The 18,685-nt window shown below is 56.1% G+C and overlaps 1 protein-coding gene across 10 annotated transcripts in view; it reads left to right on the forward strand.

The window, feature by feature from the left end:
• L3MBTL1 (L3MBTL histone methyl-lysine binding protein 1) overlaps positions 1-18,605 on the forward strand; it is a 35,385-nt gene extending 16,780 nt beyond the window's left edge. For 6 of the 10 annotated variants that reach the window (XM_080405672.1, XM_080405673.1, XM_080405674.1 and 3 more), the window contains 20 exons: positions 3-226; positions 998-1,142; positions 1,296-1,434; positions 2,122-2,245; positions 2,894-2,981; positions 5,152-5,243; positions 5,876-5,980; positions 6,850-6,985; positions 7,288-7,388; positions 9,074-9,225; positions 10,144-10,220; positions 10,625-10,710; positions 11,295-11,405; positions 11,690-11,804; positions 12,046-12,145; positions 13,057-13,254; positions 13,581-13,627; positions 14,589-14,746; positions 15,591-15,653; positions 16,636-18,605. In XM_080405672.1, coding sequence (XP_080261798.1) covers positions 3-226; positions 998-1,142; positions 1,296-1,434; positions 2,122-2,245; positions 2,894-2,981; positions 5,152-5,243; positions 5,876-5,980; positions 6,850-6,985; positions 7,288-7,388; positions 9,074-9,225; positions 10,144-10,220; positions 10,625-10,710; positions 11,295-11,405; positions 11,690-11,804; positions 12,046-12,145; positions 13,057-13,254; positions 13,581-13,627; positions 14,589-14,746; positions 15,591-15,653; positions 16,636-16,770 — 2,396 coding nt within the window. In that variant the 3' untranslated portion in view covers positions 16,771-18,605. Of the gene's footprint in view, positions 1-2; positions 227-997; positions 1,143-1,295; positions 1,435-2,121; positions 2,246-2,893; positions 2,982-5,151; positions 5,244-5,875; positions 5,981-6,849; positions 6,986-7,287; positions 7,389-9,073; positions 9,226-10,143; positions 10,221-10,624; positions 10,711-11,294; positions 11,406-11,689; positions 11,805-12,045; positions 12,146-13,056; positions 13,255-13,580; positions 13,628-14,102; positions 14,747-15,590; positions 15,654-16,635 lie in introns of those variants that run through there. The other 4 variants (XM_080405678.1, XM_080405670.1, XM_080405671.1 and 1 more) reach the window with 3 other exon arrangements.
• The last annotated feature ends 80 nt before the right edge of the window (positions 18,606-18,685 follow it).

Here is an 18,685-nt window from a genome sequence, read left to right on the forward strand (position 1 = left end):
AGCAAATGCCACTACCATCAACCTTCCCACGAGCACCTTAGAAATTCAGCGATTCCCCCGGGAACCACAGAGAAGCACAGGGGCCGAGAGGCCAGAGAGGGGAGCAGGGAGTGAGCCCATCACAGCTACTGTCATTCCCCAGATCAGCGGGGTGCAGACCTGCAGCACAGTCCGTGTGCTGGAGTGGAAAGATGGGGTGGCTACTTTGCCTGGGAGTAACCTGCGGGTAAGTGTAGCCCTGGGACACCGTTTCTGCCCCCCCGCTGCTCCCTGCAGCTGCTTGCCCTTGTAAGTGGCAGTCCTCCAGCCTGTGGCAGGCAGGGACCACCAGGATGACATGGCCCTGGCAGTCCCTGTGCCCCAACTGGAGGGTCCCTCAGCTGCTCTGGCTCTGCAAAGCTCTTCTTGTGCCCCATCCCTATGCCCCTTCCATCTTACGAGCTTAGCAGACAGAGCATACACATGGTGCCTGAGGGGCTGCAGCAGGTCTGCCATGCACAGGGAGGCAGAGGGATGCTACGTGTGTGGGGTGGCTTTCCTTTCCAAACTGTGCCATGGAATTGGCTCTCACCAAATGCCTGCACTCACCCTGGAAACAGTGGTCTTGCACTCATCAGACGGCGGGTGCCTTTAGGTGTACCCCTCAGTACATGAAGTGGCTTGCACAAAATGCACCAGTTTCTCAGCTGCTGCTCAGCCTCAGGGCACCACATCCCCCAGCCATGTCCCTGCCCCTCATCTCACCCAAGCGCAGGCAGTGTGCTTGCCCTGGCAGGCTCAGCGGCCAGCGCAGGGCAGTGCAGGCAGCTGCAGCAGGGCAGGTGCACTCTGCTGCTGTGCTCACCTCTGTCACCAGAAGAGCTGTCCTCTTGTTGGACACGCTAATGACTGAAAGCGTCCCTTGTTCTCAGAGCTCACGTGCACCCACTAGCTATCAAGTTACATTTCTGTCCTCCTTGTTAACTATTTTTCCTTGTTTTTTGGTTCAATGACATAGTTTCGAATAAACGAGTACGGGACACTGAAGGTAGTGAGTGCTGATAAGATGCCTCCAGTAGACGCTATAAAGGAGGGTCACACAGAGAAGGACGGGGACTCAGAGGTGGCACCCACCAGCAGGGACAATCCTACTGTGGCTCAGGGTAAGGGCACCATGGTAGCACTTCTGGGGTGGGTACCCTCATCCAGCAGGCGCTGTCTGGCATAGGCCCTGAGCAAGGCAAATATCTCCTGCTTCCTGCTCTCCTTCCCTCACTGCACCTTGTGCCTCACTGCTTCTCTTCTCTGTGACTCAGATGTGCCAGAGCAGATCAAGCTGCCGACAGCAGAAACCATGTGCCACTGTGATACCTGTGGCCGGAGACATGTGTCAGATGGAGCCCGGGAAGGCCGTGGCTTCTGCAGTGAGCACTGTCACCAGCAGTTCAAAGAAAGGTAAAGGGAGCAGAGTCTGCTCTGTGCAGAGCAATATCCATCTGTCTGCCCTCCTTCCCCTGGTCCATATGCTCCAGCAAGGGCTACAGGCACATCTGTCTGCAGCAGATGCTGAGCACCCCACTTGTTTCCTTCTTTCCTGTAGGCAGAGTGCCCTGGTTGCAGTGGTGGGGGGATGAAGGCTTGTCCCAGGGGTCAGCAGGAAGCACAGGGGCCAGATTTTGTCCTGCCCAATTTGTGGCCTCATAAACACGTATCCGCTGGAGCAGGGCTGCAGCGGGAGGTTGCTGCAGTGGGTGCTTCCAGGCTGAGCAGCAGTGGGAGGCATGGATCATGACAGCATTTCTAGCCCTTCTGCTTACTGATGTATCTCATTTTCCAGCATCTCTGTGTGACTATGATGCAGCTTAGAGCCCTGCTGTGAAACTGGATCCCATTTGATCCATCCCTGGATTCAGGTTTCTGACACCCAAGCGGGTGTGAGGGTGATTCTGGTCTGTAGCATGGTTCTGACCTCTTGCCAACTTGTGTGCTAAGAGGAGCGCACACATTAGTCAGGAGGGATGGGAGCATGTGTGAGTAAGAAATGGGGTGACAGTGATTCTCCAGGAGCCGCTGCACTGGCTGATGCCCCAGCCATTGCCACATACCGTGCCACAGTGGTTTATTCTTCCTTCCTCTGTGCAGGTCCGTCATTGTGGAAAACTCTGCCAGCAGCACCAATGCTGCTGAAATCCTCAAACCAGTGAAGAAACGAAAGAGGAAGGACTACCAGAGCCCTTCGGAGGAAGAATATGAATCTGAGCAAATGGTAGGAAGAGGGCAGGGAGGGCACGTGTGGGCATGTGCTGGTGTCAAGGGTGGGCCGTGGGTTGCCCCTGTATGCGCTGAGATTGTGCACAGTTCTCATCTGTACTTTTCTGTGCTATGTCAGCTATACGTCAAAGGTGTAACCTCTTGGCTGTTAATGCCCAAAAGACTTGAATGTGTAGAGCATCAGGGCTTCTAGACACTTGGCTAGCTGTTTGGCATGCCGAGCGCCTGGGGCTGGGCATGCCAGACACGTCCTCATCGGGCTGTAGGTATCGAGCGCTCTCAACTGCTCTTTTGAGTCTGGGCCGCCAAAGTCAAGTGTTGAAGTAAGAGGGTGTCTGTCTGTGGCGTGTGTCCGGGGCAAGGGAGGGTGACACTGACAAGGCAAGGAAGCTCTGCTTGCCAGCCCTGGCTGTAGCAGATACATGGCAGGTGCAATTGCTACCACTGGGCACCAAAATCCCGCTCAGGCTGCTGTCATCAGATCCTCTTGGGTGCCCATTGCTGGGCCAAGCATCAGTCAAATCGTAGGTGGTGTGGAGGCACAGTGTGGCCCTTGGCAGTAGTGTGAGGGTATAAAACTCAGCATAAACCTCTGTGCAGACCTCCAACATGATGGATTTCTGGTTTGTCTGCTCATGTCTAGGAGGAGAAGCAGGAAGAGAGGAAAAGCTCGATGGGAGACTCTGCCATCAGCAATCCAGAGGCTGATACGTGGAATGGGAGCCAGCACGGTATGGAGGGCTGGGTGGGTGGTGGGGTGAGCACTCCTGCCTCAGCTGTGGGGTCCCACTGTGGGGCTGGGCCAGAGGTTTGGTGCTCCAGCAGAGTCAAACACCCAGTGCAGCGCACTGGTACATGTTCCTTAAGGCTTGTAAGCTCCTCTGCTTGCTTGATCCTGCTCTCTCTGTCTCTTTCCATTTCTCTCCTTTCCTCTCTTTCTTTCCGTGGGAAAGGTGCACCATTACAGATATGGCTGTGTCTTCTTCAGGTACTGGGCTGTACTGTACAGTGCTCTCCAGTCCCTCCCCTTGTGAGCTGAATTTATTACTCGTGGATACCATGTTTACTCAGAGATGCACAGTCCTGAGCAATAATGTGACTCAGTGCCACGTATGGCTTTGCCTTGCCTTTGGACAGTCTTATGGGGAACTTCCCTCGCTTGTTTGGGAGCTCGCAAGTTCTGGAGCTGCTCCTGTAGGTCTGGTGCTGTTGAAGCTGGGTGATTTGGGGTTGTCTCACCTCATGGGGATCTATTCCTGGACTGTAGCAGAGGAGGTCTTAAACGCAGAGCTGTTGACACAAAGGGAAGGGAGACAAGCTGAAAGATGCAGTGTTTGCTTGTTTGGGTTTTTTCCTGCAGCGCGATGGGGGAGAGGGGGAGGGAAAACTTGGGAAAATACTGAAAATAAAGATTGATGGGAAACCTTTCGTTTTTGAGTAGTGAAAGGTCATGCTCAAAGTAATTTCAAAATTCAGCTGGTCCAGCTTCATACTCCTCTCCATAACCAAGTGTAGGGACAGTAGCAGGGGCCAGGTGTCATTAAGCCCTGATGTTACAGAGTTAACCACTATTTAGAAGGAATCTCGTACTCTCTTACCAGGTCCTTTTCTCTACAGTCTGAGCTTTGAACATGTAACCTTCCCTGCTGCATACAAGGAAGCAGTGCTGAGCCTTGTTATGTCAGCATTTTATTTTCTCTTATTTTAGAAGTACATCAACAAACAAAATGCACACCTGGATGCTTTGGTGCAGCAGAGTCGGTGTATGCTCTGGCTGCAGGCGTATTTGTCATTCTCTAGAAGTGCAGAGCTTGTACTTACAGATTCCCCAAACATGCCCACTGCTTTTTCCTATGTCCTAAAGAATAATAAAGGTGTTTGGCACTCTTAAGTATTAGTGAAGCATCTAGGTTAGTAACCTTGCTTACTGAAGCTCAGCTTTCATGTCTTCTGCAAGTTCCTATTTTTTCCACCTCCCCTTCCTGTAAGCTCAAGAGAGGAAGGAGCCGGGCTGTTTTTGCCCTGCGTTGCTGGCCTGCCCTGCTCAAGGCTGTCTGCCCTGGCTGACCTGTGCCTGTGAATTACTCAGCACCATAATAGGCACAGCACTCCCAGAGTCCCTTCAGGCGATATGAAGCAGGGAGAGAAAGTGGATGGAGAGCAAGAGACTTGGTTTGTGTCTTGTGTGCCTTGGGCGAGGCCTTTGTGGCCTTCCCAAAAGGGTCAGAGGCATGGAGAATCCATCTCCCTGCCTGTGAAGAGACGATGCGGTCTTCTTTTCATGAATACCTTAAGGGCAAACGCATCTCTAGGGCATCAGGGTGGCGCTGGTGTGCCAAGGGGGGCTCAGGTGGTTGTCTCAGCAGAGGATAGCAGAGCTGGTGCCTCTGGAGCAGCAGTGGGAGGTGAGCCCACTGCTGGTTTGACTGGCCGGGAGCCCCTTGCATCTGGGAGTGATTCCCAGACCTCTGGATGGATCCTGCTGGTTGTCCCAAATCCATCAGTGCTGTGGCCGTTTTGGATGTACTGACTGGAGGAGGACTGGTTGCAGAGGTGTCCTGATGCTTTGCACAGGATGGCTTGTCCCTCAAGCTCCTTAGGTGCCTTACTAGAGCATCATGCAGCAGGAGAGGACATTTGGGTCATGGGGACCTCTGTGAGAGGGGGGCCTCTTGGCTCTGACCCTCCTCAGCCAGCCAGCCAGGTCTGCTGGAGAAGGGGTCCTGGTAGGACGGTGCTGAGCTTTGGAGGGATGCAGGACTGTGTGCGAGAGCGGGACGTGGCCCCAGCGGGACCCATGCGCTCGCCTGCCCTCCGCTGCCCTGAGGCAGGCAGGCAGGGACAGAGGCTGGAGTGGACCCTCAGCAGCGCGTCTTGTGTGTGCGTTTGTGCTGCGCTCAGGTGCCAGTGAGGAGAAGAAAGAAGGCTGGTCTTGGGCGTCCTACTTGGAGGAGCAGAAAGCTGTCGCTGCCCCTTTAGATCTCTTCCAGGATGTGAGTTGGGATTTTCCTGTCTTTTTCCCTCTTTCATCTTCTCTTTTCTTTCCCTTTTTTTCCCACCCCTCCTCCTTCTCCTCTCTTCCTTGCTTCCCTATTTTGCGCGACTCTGAGCGATAAGCAAGCTCGCATCTTCACCTGGAGGTGACCAGTCAGCCTCCAGTTTTGATTTGCCCCGAGTCCCACTCCCCAGCAGGGTGCTGTCCCCCATCCCAAGCAGCCCACGCTGGCCTAGGACATCCCTGTGGCCCTGGCAGGGTGGCGCAGCCTTTCCAGCCCTTCCTGGAAGGCAGGTGTGGGCTCTCCCGAGGCCACGTTGCTGCACCGCACTCCTGCGCTCAGGCACCTGCTCGCCAGGGTGCAAGAGGAGTCAGGCCCGTGCCCCACGTGCTGCGGCCGCTAGCGCAGGGACACCCTGCCCTGCCAGCAGCAGGGGATGCAAACCCACAAGGAGCTGGAAGAATGCCTTTTTCTATGGGAAAGAATTAGAATTCGAACCAGAACATAACCTGTGGCCCACAGTCTCCTGTTCCCAGCAGCTCCCATTGCCTGATGGTTGCTCCTTGGGATGGTTCTAGACCCAATTATCTGTGTCGTTTTTTACACTGTAGTTTAATTTTTGTTTCCAGTACCAAGTAGCTTCCCAGCACAAGAATGGCTTTAAAGTGGGGATGAAGCTGGAGGGGATCGATCCGCAGCACCCGTCTATGTACTTTATCCTGACGGTGGCTGAGGTAAGGTGCCTCCGGCGTCCGTGTTCCTCGGTCCCCTCCTTGCGCCCGCGCGTGGGAGGCTCTGTGGCGGGGGCTGCTGCTGGCCGGTCCGTGGAGGAGACCGGCTTTGGACCCTCGCCTGCATGTCGCTGCATGTGATGCTCCCACACCTTGGTCAAGCGAGCAGGGAGTTCCTCCCAGCTCACGGGGCAGGAGACAGTGTTGTGGAACAGTGGTTCTGCCCCAGCCGGGTTGGTCTGTCTGTCTCTCTGACACGGCAGGGCCACACGGGGGAAGAGACTGTGGTGATGGTAACAGCTTTTTGGAGCTGATGCCCCTCAGACAGGTCTGAGCCCTGGCGATAGCGGGTGCGGAGGCATCCCATTGCTCTTCCTTGTGTCCATGGAGGACCTGTCTGTGGGGCTCCCCACTTAGCCTTGTGGCAGCTGAACCAGTCCTGCCTTGCAGCGCTCCCCAGGCAGCCAGGGAAATCAGCTGTACAACAGTGGCTGCTGTTCTTGCTGCTGGGGAGATGTCACCAAACCAGCACGGCATTTAGCCAGAATCCCTGCACCATTTCCCCGGGTGCAGAAAAGGGAATCCTTGCGCTTGCTGGACCCAGCAAGGTGCCCCACCATGGCATGTCACGCACCAGCCTGAACCTCCCTTCTTAGGGCTGGCTTGGTGGCCTCGCACTTACCTTGTTCTGTGCTGTACGCCTTTTGGGGCTGGCATGTGCCCCCTGATGTGGGCACTGGCCGATGAGTGACTTGGCTTCCCTAAGTGATATGCTGAGGTTGTGTGCGGGATGGGAGGTGTGCGTGATGCTTGGCCAGGGACAGCAGGAGGGTTTCATGCTCCTTTCCTTTTCCTGCCCTTCCCGCTGGCAGGTGTGCGGTTACCGGATGCGCCTCCACTTTGATGGCTACTCTGAGTGCCACGATTTTTGGCTGAATGCTGACTCCCCCGACATCCACCCTGCCGGCTGGTTTGAGGAGACTGGGCACAAACTCCAGCCCCCAAAAGGTAAGGAGTTAGCAAGTTGCTGGGTCGTGTTGAAGTGGAGACCCAGAACGTAGAGCTGGAGGTGGGGACAGGGTGGCTCCATGGAGCCCTCAAAGGGATGCTGCTGTACTGGGGGGGTTCCACAGGACAACCTTTCGGGCACCCATTGTGCTAAAGATCTCTGCTTGCTCCCATTCTGGGGCAGAGCCCTGCCACCTGGATGTCCCAGTGCCAGGCTGCAGCCAGCAGCTGTGTCCCAGGGCACAACCTCCTGGCTGCTCTCTGTGAACTCTCTCTCTCTCTCTCTCATTTCTCTTCCTGAGGGGTTGTAGGTTATAAGGAAGAAGAATTCAGCTGGACAAACTACCTGAAGATAACAAAGGCTCAGGCAGCTCCTAAGCACCTCTTCGTGGTTCGAAATACTGTGAGTAGCAGCTTCTCCTTCCTGCCAGAGCCTGCAGGTTCAGGTGTGGCTTCTTGCCCTCCAGCTGAGCAGAATGCCTCCACCATTGCTGGGCAAAATTTTCTCTGTCCACCCCTGTCACGGTCTGCTCAGTGGGCTCGTGATGGTTCATTTACTATGATCTCGAAGCGCAAAAATCAAGGTGACCACGTTGAGGGGTTATGCTTCAATCAGTTTTATTGTTTGCCCGTAAAGCAGTGTGCGATAGGGAGAAGGACAGAAAGTGAAGAAAAGGTAAAGTGAAAAGGAAAGAGGATTATAGCGACCACCACCGGTCCAAGGCGTCCCTATGGTCCCAGGTCCAGGCAGCGTCCTGCCGGTCCTTCCGGGCGTCGTGATCCTTGGTGGGGAAGATCTCCAAAGTTCAGTTGCTAAAGAGTCCTCTTTTATGCCGAGCAATACACGTTGCTCCTCCTCTGGCCCGTGGATTGTTGTCAGTCTCTGCCTTCTCGAGCCAGGTTATCACGCATGTTACGGTTCATTGTAATGACGACAGTTGTTATACGACCTTATTGTAGTCGTTCCTTCCAGTCCCAGGTGGCAGGGAGCGGCACAGCACTCCTCGTACCGTGCAGTTCTCCTTCCCGGGGTCTCTGGGTCTCGGTGTCCATGAGGAGCACATTCCATCTCCAGGTCTCTGTTAGCAGTGTTGAGACAATATCGTTCTCTTTAGAGTGACTCTTACAACCCCATGCTTCTCAAGTTCGCAGTGCAGAGGGCCAGGAGAGCATACTGCTGGCATTGCTTAATGAGATGAGGCATGCTTTGCTGCTGAGGATCTGTAGTTTGGACACCAGTTTGGTGTGCCCAAAATTGGCATTGGCCTGAGTCACTCTTTCATTCAGGTTGGTCTCATGGACAGTTAAATATGTTGCAAAAGTACTGGTGAGAAGTAACCACTACTCTCAACAATTACTTTGCCAAACCCCCTCGGTTAATATTTCATAAGTGTAACTCTTTTGTCTCTGTTTTGTGTCTTCGTTGTTTCTGTCTCTGCCTTTATTTTTCATATGGCAGCTTGGGTAAGGAAAGCGGGAATGTGGAGTGCAAAATGTTGATGGTTTCTTTGTCAGCTGCTGAGGAAACTCAAACCTACTGATAAATCAGCCTCTCCCAAGTTATTTATTGTGCCTAAACTCTTCTGTTCATTGCTGCAACAATCCCACTAGCATGTGTGATGCAGCATTTTGCACAGATTTCTGAATTCCAGAGATAAAGGTGAGGTGGGATGAATGATGACCCCATCCATCCCAGCTCCTCCTGCTAAGCCTAGGGCGTTGGTTGCTGCTAGCACACATGGAGAGCATGACCGCAGACAAGTGTTTTGTGACAAAATACAAATCACTGGAAGTCTGAGGCTGTTTTTCTCTTAGCGGTTATTGCTTATAGAAGATCCTGAGGTTCTGAAGATGTCTTTTCCTCTTTGTTTGTTTGGCCAAACTGAGTTACCCTCTGCCTTTTTTCTTGCATGCAGAACAGGGCACTGCCCTTCTGGAATCCTTAGTGGTCCCGGGCCTGCTGGAGGCCAGGCACAGTCTGGTTTTGGGAGGGTTTGGGCAGATGCCTCCTTGCAGCAGGCAAGGGAAGTAGTGAGGAGGGCACTGGGACTGCAGCTCTGAAGGAAACCTGCTCCTCTTTCCTCACAGCATGAGGCTTCCCCAGGCTTTGAGGTGGGCATGAAGCTCGAAGCTGTGGACCGCATGAACCCTTCCCTGATCTGTGTTGCCACAGTGACTGATGTGGTGGACAATCGCTTTTTGGTGCACTTCGACAACTGGGATGATACTTATGACTACTGGTAAGTGCACAGAGGCTCCTGGGGTGCCAGCACTGGGGAGACACCCTGCCGCTGCTTCAGCAAGAGTTGACGGGGTGCTCAGGAGAGCACGGGGCAATCCTAGCACGCTGCTGCAGACAGGCCACCAGTGGTTCCCCTGTGCTGGGAGACAAACCTTTGCCTGTTCCGTGACATGTCTTGGGATGTTGCCACGGCTCTGTAGTTAATGTGAGGCAAAGACAGGCGTGATGGCATATTGTGGGCTGCCCTGAAACCCACCTGGGAGATGGAGCCGCCTGCGATGCAGAGGCCAAAGGTCTGATCTTTAAAGGAGCTCCTGTGTCTGTAGGCAGGGGATTGTGACCAGGGCGGGGAGGTGTCCCAGCTGAGGCTGGCTGAGGCTGATTACCATGGCCAATTAGCATAGTCAGGGTCCTGAGAGCAGGTCCTTCCCTTTGTGGCTGGAGCCCTCTGACCTGTCGCCCCGAGGAGCTGTGGGGCTGCAGTGGTTTCTGTCCCTGGCTGCTCCTCACTCACCCGTGTCTGCTGTGACCTACTGGGAGCCATGACCGTCAGGTTCCCGGATGCTCCGGTGTCATGGCTGCGGGCTCTGGAAGGCACAGCCTGTCTCCCGGCAAAGGGTTGCTGTTCCCCGGGCACTTCTGCAGCAGGGCTTGCACCCGGCGCGTGTTCATGTCCTGACCCTCCGAGCTGGAGGCCCCCTGCTCTCGCCCTTGCCTTGCCAGCGCCTGTGTTTCCTGGGTCACTCAGGGACCAGGGTGCTGCAGACGACCTCGGCTTCTGCAGGGGCTTGTGCTGGTGCTGCAGACCTGGGGGGTGCTGCCCCGTGGCCTGCCCTGCGCCCCTGCAGCCTGCGCTGTCTGGCAGCGATACACCAGGCATCTCAGCCTTGTGTAAGGGATTGGGTGTGTTTTCTAGGTGCGAACCCAGCAGTCCGTACATCCACCCAGTTGGATGGTGTCAGGAGCACGGCAAACCCCTCACACCTCCTCAAGGTGAGTCAGTGGCCCGGGAGCGCTGCCATCACTGGCGCATCCCTGGGGGACAGGCTTCCCAGGGTGGCATGGAGGAGCCTGGGGGTGCAAACCCCATGGCCCTGGCTGGCTGCGGGCCCAGGCAGTTTCCTTCAGCCAGGCCACAGCGGGGGAGGTGGCACGCTCCTGCTGAGGCTCCTGGACACGTGTTCAGGTGCAGCGGTGGTTGTGTCAGACCAAGTGTTTCTGCTTTCTTGTACCCTGGGTTTCGTGATGCACGAGAAAACAGTAGCACGTCTTGGTCCCTCTCACATTCCCGTGTGTCTGGCACAGGCTTGGTTCGTCCTTCAGGGCAGTAGGACATTCTGGGGTACTTGCTGTCTTCCTGCAGGTGTGTCTCACCGTCTGCATATTCCCCCTTCTAGATTATCCTGAGCCCGACAGCTTCACCTGGGAAAAGTACTTAAAGGAAACTGGAGCATCTGCTGTCCCGGCTTGGGCCTTTAAAGTGGTGAGTGCCACAGCATCAGCTCCGCTGTGCCTGGGCAGGAATTGGGGGTTTCTCCATTGTCGGGTCTTTGCTTTTATGAAAAGTCAAGTGGTGTGCATTCAGGTCATTCATGCTTCTGCCACAGGCCTGGGGCTCGGACCTACGCTCAAGTCTCAGAAGTCAGGGCTATCCTGAGCAAATAGTTCAAAACTGGGAAAAATGGGAAGTCTGACCATCCCCTCAGCTAGGCGGGAACTGGTGATGGGAAATTGTTCAGGCTTGCTTGATCGTTGTTGTCTCCAACTGCAGCAACAACAGCTGTGTCCAGCCACGCGTGGCTGCAATATAAATCCCCAAAACGTGTCTCTTGGAGACCTTCTTCCCTTGGGCACAGCTTTCCCATCTTGTTAAAACACAGCTCAGACCCGGGAGGCCTGTCCCCACTCTCTCCTGTTGCCAGTGTGAGCTGGGATGGCTCTTACCCGGACAGGCCAGGGCTGGGAGCTGGGCTTGAGGAGCGCACGCTGCTGGGAAAGCTGCCGAGGGGCGTGGGAGCCCGAAGCACAGTCCTGCTCCCCGCTGACCTGGGTTCTTCCTGGCCCCAGCGCCCACCCCACGGCTTTCTGGTCAACATGAAGCTGGAGGCAGTGGACAAGAGGACTCCTTCCTTCATCCGAGTGGCCAGTGTGGAGGATGTGGAAGATCACAGGATAAAGGTGGGTGCTGGAGCATCGGTGCTGAGCCTGTGTGCAGATGCTGTGCTGGCTTGCTCCTGCCCTTCCCAACTCACTGCCTGTTGCAGTGGCAAAGCGTGCGGAGGTCTGCAGAAGCACACCGCTCCGAGGGTGGCAGGTCGCAGTGGCTGGCTCCAGGGGTGGGGGGGGGCCTTGTGCTGCAGTTCAGCTCTACTCTGCTGCTTGCTTTCACCTTGGAGGGCTCCAGAGCTCCTCCGGGAGGTGCCCCGAGGTGTGAAGGCTGACCTCTCTACTTGTCTCCCCAGATCCATTTTGATGGCTGGAGCCACGTCTATGATTTCTGGATTGATGTGGATCATCCGGACATCCACCCCATAGGCTGGTGCTCAAAAACTGGACACCCGCTGCAGCCTCCTCTCAGTAAGTCCTGCGCCTGGGTCAGCCCCCCATACCAGCGTGCCAGATCTCCGCTGTCGCTGCCACCTGCCCGTGCACAGAAACAGGAGGGCAGGTGCTGGCTGAGGGTGGGCAGGGAGGAAGGGCCTTGCCACAGAGCTGTTATTTGGAAAGTCCTCCCTGTTTGATGCAGGCAGGGAGCCCGGAGCCCTGGCTCTGTCTGGCACTGCAGCCGTGACAGTCTCTCTTTCCTCTCCTGGTCTAGGGCCAAAGGAACCAGCCTCCTCTGCCCATGGGGGCTGCCCAACCCTGGGCTGCAAGAGCATCCCTCACACCAAGAGCTCCAAGTACAGCTTTCACCACAGGTGAGCCCCCCGGCTCAGCTCCCTGGCTGGCCCTTCCTCTGCACCCACCGCCCCAGGCAGCAGCCAGCCCTTCCCTGCACCCACCCCACGCCTGGCGCTGTCCCCCGCTGAGGGGCAGCCCTGGCACTCCCCTGGCCCCACAGAAGCCTGGAGCCTGTGGCTAGTGTAACACCTGCCAGCTCCTACTTGGTGCCTGTCCTGTGGCACCCAGAGACCCTGGAGCGCCCTACGTGCCCATCTACCTGTGGGGACATATGGGCTACATAGGGGACAGTGCCTCTAAAATGCTGTTCACTGATACCAGCTCTGAGGATGATGTTCCTCCAGCCCCTCATGGATGCTTTTCACTGTGAGGGTATGAGCTGGAAAGTTCCAAGAAGGAACAATGCCATCTCCACCAGCTCAGTCAGTCGCATGCGTGACCTTTTCCAGGGGAAGCCAGGCACGGTGTAGTGCTGACCCCAGCGCGGCAGGCTGGTGCCAAGAGAGACGAGTATGGTGGAGCATCCATGAGGATGGGGAAGGCAGATCTGGCTCCCAGGTCTACTGGCCACATTGGTGACACTTGCTTCCCCCTCACTGTGAGGCTAGTCGGGATGCCCATGGGGACAAGGAAGGGAAGATGGAGACTGTGAACCCCAGTGACCTGCTTGGTCGGCACTGTGGCGCACAGGGTGGCTGTGATGGCAGCGGGGAAGTGGGACAGGCGTTTGTAGCTAGAGGGACTGGGCATGCCCTGCCCATGCACGCAGCACACTCGCCCCGGGAATGTGTTCAGCACGCCTTTATTCTGCTTCCCACGGCCAGGGCTACGGCTTCCCGTGCTCGGGGGCAGAGGGGTGGCCCTGCTGGCTCGACCTGCAGTGCTGCTCTGAGCTGGGTCCAATGCTTGCCTCCCCTCTGTTCTCTAGGAAGTGCCCCACGCCGGGTTGTGATGGGTCAGGACACGTGACGGGGAGATTCACGGCCCATTACTGCCTCTCAGGGTGCCCACTGGCAGAGAAGAACCAGGGCAGGCTTAAGGCGGACTTGTCTGACACCGAGGCCTCGACTCGCAAGAGGAACCTGATAGGCTTCCCTCAGCGGAAGAAGTCTCGGCACCACGGGAGGTAGGGGCGAGCCCGGTGAGCCCTGTGCAGCAGCGCACGGCCCCTGTGCCACGACTGCCGTCCCCGGGAGGGGTGGCCGAGCCGGAGAGGCTCCTTGGCTGCAGGGGAGCGTGGTTGCTGGCAGCTGGCATTTGTCCTTCCAGCTCTGCTGGGCACCTCTCTTGGGTTTTCTTCCTATGTCTTGTGTCTTTAGCTGTCAACCCCTTGGGTCAGGGTCCAGGAGGTAATCCTTGCTCCCACTGCCAAGGCATTGCTCTGTGCGGTGTGGAGGAGGGCCCTCGGGCCAGTTCCAACCCAGTTGGAAATCAGTCTTCCTGTCTTTTTAGAGGGCGACCCCCAAAGTACCGGAAGATCCAGCAGGAAGACTTCCAGAGTAAGTGCCATCCTCTGCCACGGTGTCATCACAAGGGCAAGGCTGTAGAAGCTGGGGTGGGGGTGGCTGGAGGCAGGTCCCCCTGGACCCACTCGGTCAGACCTCCCCCAGGGCAGCCCCGGTGAGGAGCTTGTGGCTGACTGCCAAAGCTGACCATCTGACAAGGAGCGCCCCTGCCTCTTACCAGAGCTCTGCTCCGTCCCCTGTCATGTCTCTTGGTTTGTGTCTGTGAATCTTTGAGTGCTTTAGGGCAGGGAATTAGGATCCTCTCTCTGTGGCAGTGCAGTTTCCCTGGTGCTTTGGTCTCTTCAGACAGGGATGCGGTGCCTTCATCCTGCGGCTGCCCTACCCCAAAATTATCAGTGTGCGTGTGAAGTGCCAAATCATTGCTGCAGTGCAGAAACTGATGCTGAACAGTTTGCTTGGCATTTAGTTCTGATAACTGACGTGAGACGATGACTGACGTTTATTCCAGCCACTGTCTGTTTTACCATGGGCTGTCCTACTGCCTTCCCCAGCGCTGGTGGTGAATGAAGAGGGATCTCTTCATGGGAGCCATCCTTGACTCCTTGGAGCACAGAGCAAGGGAAGAGCTTTGTTAAAAAAACTGAAATGAACTGAATGATATGGGATGGCATTCTGGTGTGAAATTTGACATGGAAGTCTAGTTCAGTGTGGAAAATGAATGATTGAAGGTGGTGAGAATAAGGCAAAGCCAAGCTTCTCTCTAAACTTCTTCCCCCACCATCCCCTATCCCACCAAATGGAACACCTGGATACACTGATATCCTGTTAATCCAAGGGACAGCTACTCGCTCTTTATACCCAGACCCATGAGACCATCTGCTGCCAGCCCTGGGCCCTCCCCTGAAGGGGGCCCTCCCCGAGGCTTCTAGGATAGGATGGGGTGAGATGTTCTCGTCCTTATACCTTGTATCACATCTTCCATTTTTATTGCCAGCAATTTCTTCAGACAATATGCACCAGTCGCTCTTCATGTCTGCCCTGTCTGCCCACCCTGACCGCTCCCTGTCGCTCTGCTGGGAGCAGCACTGCAAACTCCTGCCAGGGGTGGCTGGCATCACAGCGACTACAGTGGCCAAGTGGACCATTGACGAGGTAAGATGGTTTTGAAGACTGCATACTGGCTCCTAACCCACTGGCATGGCTGGGAGCACTCTACCTGCCTGTGCAGCACCATGTATGTACACCAGGCACAGAAGTGCTTTGGCGGCCACTTCCTTGAGTCAGCTGGGCGGTCTGCTGGGCTTGCTTCTGGGGTACAGTGTGGGCAGCTGCCAGATGTGAGCCCTGATGGCAGTTTCTGGGAAGCACATGCAGAACTCCCACATTCTCGCTTGGCTTGAATGTGACACTAGCCCGGGGCAGGCGAAGGCAAACAGCAGTCTCTTCATTTAGCAAGTTAACGGTTTTCCAAGGAAATCAGTTTCATCTTTGCCAAGTTAAAAACCTAAACCATAGACTGCAGGTAAGAGGCCGCTTCCCTGTTTCTCTGAAAAAGAAATCTGTACTTCAGATTCTTCGTAGTCGCCCTCATTCAGGTTCTTGGGCGTCTGCATGTAAGGCTTGGGTAGCTGGCACCCTGGCCCCAGCCCCGGCAGCCAGCCCTGCCTGATTTCCCCATCACCCTGCAGTGTGCCCCTTCCTTCCTGCCCCTGCCCCTCCGTGGGAATTGCCTCGCTGTGCTGGAGCTGGCTTGCCAGAGGCGAAGCTGCTGTAGCATTTGCTGCTCTGGGGCTGGAGGAGGCCGGTACCTGTGCCCTCATCCAGGGGTGATCCCTGGGCATGGGAGGGTGCTGCAGCTGCAGCCTTTGCCCTAACAGCCACATGTTACTTTATGGGGCACAAAATGCTTCTGTGGAACTGAGGGTGTGGGCTCACTGGGGGGTCTCCGGCCAGAAACATTGCCTCTGTTGTGACGTTTTTCTCCGTTTATTCCAAGGTCTTTAGCTTTGTTCAGACTCTGACGGGTTGCGAGGACCAAGCCAAGCTCTTCAAGGATGAGGTGAGAAGGGCTGGAGGATGAGTGCAGGTGGCCAAGGTGACAGATCTTTGCTACCAGGGCAGGGAGGAGTTGGCCAGTGGCCTTCCTGCAGCCATTGCCATCAACGCTGAGAGCATATCCAGCACCTGGCAGGGATCCCGCCCCGCAGCCCTGGGAGCAGCAGCCCTGCTGCATCCCAGTGTGCAGCTGCCAGCCTGTGCAGATGTGGTGGCAGGAGGGGAGATGCTGACCCCAGGGAGCTCTGCTGCCGGGCTCTCCCAGCATAGGTGAGGGAGGGCCCCGCTGAGGAGGCTGGGATGGGGGAGCGGGAGGAGGGTGGGGTTGCAGCCTTCACCATCACCTCCTGAGGGAAGCTGCTTACTCCTCACCCATTCATCCTTCCCTTCCTGCATCCTCTCATCAGCACAACAGTTCGGTGACATTGCTGTCCGTCAGCCAGGCTCATTGTTTTTAGACCCCTCTGTGGACAGAGGCACAAGGGCGCTGCGGTACCCCTGGCGCAGGGCTGATCCTGAGCACGCTGGGTACAGCACGGGTCCCAGCCCACCAGTAAATGGCCCCTGTGCTTTAAGGGTGCTCAGGCACGCCAAACTGAGCTGGGAGCAGCCTCCACGCGTGCTGGGACGTGGAGCAGGGAACAGCTGGGCGTTTGCCCGGAGCAGGCTGTGTGCTGGCTGCGTGCTGTGCCTGTTGTGCTCCAGCACAGGAGCTGGGCAGGCTGCAGTGTGGGCTCCTGGGGCGGCCCCTGCCGTGTCCCCCTCTCTGCCCTGTTCTGGGCACATGAGCACCCAGCTCTGGCTTAGCCGGGGCAGTGCGGGAGTGCAGCGGGTGGCCCTGGCCCTACTCCTGGGGATCATCTGTGGCACCTGGCTGAGGGTGAGCGTGACTGTGCACATCCCCAGGTCATGCCCATGCTGGCTGTCCCTAGGAGGTCACAGCCTGGGTTTGCGGTGAGTGCCTTTGTCCCTGCTCTCCTCTCCAGATGATCGATGGCGAGGCCTTCCTCTTGCTGACGCAGGCTGACATCGTCAAGATTATGAGTGTCAAGCTGGGCCCGGCACTTAAGATCTACAATGCAATCCTCATGTTCAAGAATGCTGATGACACCTTGAAGTGACTTTTCTTGGCCTGATTGGGACCCTCCCTCAGCACTGGTGCTGCCAAACTGTCTGGTCAGGACAGAGATTCCCCCTGACTGGCCGCAGCTTGTCACGTCCTGCTCATGTCCTCTCGGGTGCCGCATCTCCGCTCTCCCACCAGTCCATCTCCCATCCTCTCCGCTCCACGCTGCCCTTCTCTTCCAGCACTGGGTGCAGGCTGACCCCAAGCCTCGGGGTAGCTGCAGGGCTGGAGGGTGGACGTGGGACTAGTCTGTCCTAGTGCAACAGCTGCCCCCCAAGTCCTGCTGTGACTGCACTGCTGTGGGGGGGTGTGTGCAGAGGGATGGGGGAGCAGCGCAGAGGGTCTAGCAGCTGGGGGCTGACACCACAATCAAGTCACCCAGATGAGGGAAGGGACTGACTGCCACATACATGCTTGCACCTGTTTAAAGGCTGGTCTTGGCTTTGCTCAGCAGCTGAGAAAGATTTTATTTTTTCTTTTTTGCCCTCAGTGTGTTTGGGGGGGGGGGGGGGCTTCTGCTAACACTGTTTCCAAGTGATGCTCTCAAGGAGCTTCTCACTTTGCCTTTTTCTCTGAATTCTTTTGACTTTCCCTTTTAAGGTCAGGTGATGACTTTGCCCCTTCACTGCACTGGGAACCAGTGGCCCACATCTTGCCCCTTCTGGGGAGCAGTGTGTCCTGGCTGCTGCTCTGCCCACCACTGCTGTTTGTGCTTTATTCCTCTAATGCAGCAGCCTCAGGGCCCTGTGGGGCCAGGGCTGGGTCGGTGCAGAACAAGCTCCATTTCCACTTGCGCTTCAGGCTGCCTTGGCCAGTAAGTCTCTGGGAGAAAGGATGCTCAGTTAACTTGTTCCCCTTGCAGCAGTTCAAAAACCTGCAAAGGAGAGTCAGGCCCTCTTTGGTCTCTGTATTAGGAGCAAGGCCCCTTCTAGAGTGGAGACAGCTGCCAAGGGCAAGAAGCATCCATTCCTCCATAGCCAGATCCATGGCTCGCTTCTGAAGGTGTTCTTGAGTTGGCTGACTCCATCCTGCCAAGCCGCCTTCTCCCCCTTTTTTTGCCCTTGTGAGGCCCCCAAATTTTGCTGTTTGAAGAGCAGGATATTCTGCTGTCCCTGGACTCCTTACTGGCAGAGCTAAAAAATTCAGCAGTTAACTGGTTGGGGGGTTTTCTGTCCTTTTAGTAACACAGCACCTTTTCAAGAAGGGTGCAGATGCTTTGGGAATGCCCGTGTAACTGTCTCTTGTAACGGAGGAGATGCTGAGCAGGCTAGGACTCCAGAGCCAGGGAAGCCAACATGCCTGGGGGGTCCTGGCAGAGTCCCAGGCAGCTGCTGACAGTCCCCATGTCTCCTGGCAGCACCCACGTTGCTTTTGCTGTGGTCTGTCATCCTGTGCACACCTGCGGTGGGACTGTTGGAGCAGTGGTGAGTGGGCAGCGCGGTGCCAGAGCGTGGCCACGGGCCCCAAGGGCTCTCCATAGCTTGCAGTGATGCATCAGAGTCCCTGGTCCGCTTTCTTTCCCATTCCCAAGAATGACTTAGTGGTGGCAAAACAATTTTTTCCCCTTCCCCAAGTGCCGAAAGGGAGGGATGAAGGGATTTTAACAAGCGCACCAGCAATGTGTCTCGGAGCAGCGCTGCCTTGGGAGCCAGTGTCACACCTGGGTCAATCTGTTCTAGGCTTCCCATGGAAATGTAGCATTTTGACTCTTTGTTATTGAATATTTGGGGTCACATTTGACCTGCTCTTGAAACGTCTGCTGCTTGCTCTTCATGCGGGACTTGCAACTAGTCTGTGTATTTGTTTTGTCAATGCTTGGGTTTGATTTAGGCAGCTCTCCCTCTCCTTTCCATTTTTTTGTTCTTCCATCTCTTCAAGCACTGCAGCATGGCTGGCTGTGGAGAGGGAGC

Source organism: Falco punctatus (genome assembly GCF_963210335.1).
Source record: "Falco punctatus genome assembly, chromosome: 10".
NCBI classification, from domain to species: Eukaryota; Metazoa; Chordata; class Aves; order Falconiformes; family Falconidae; genus Falco; species Falco punctatus.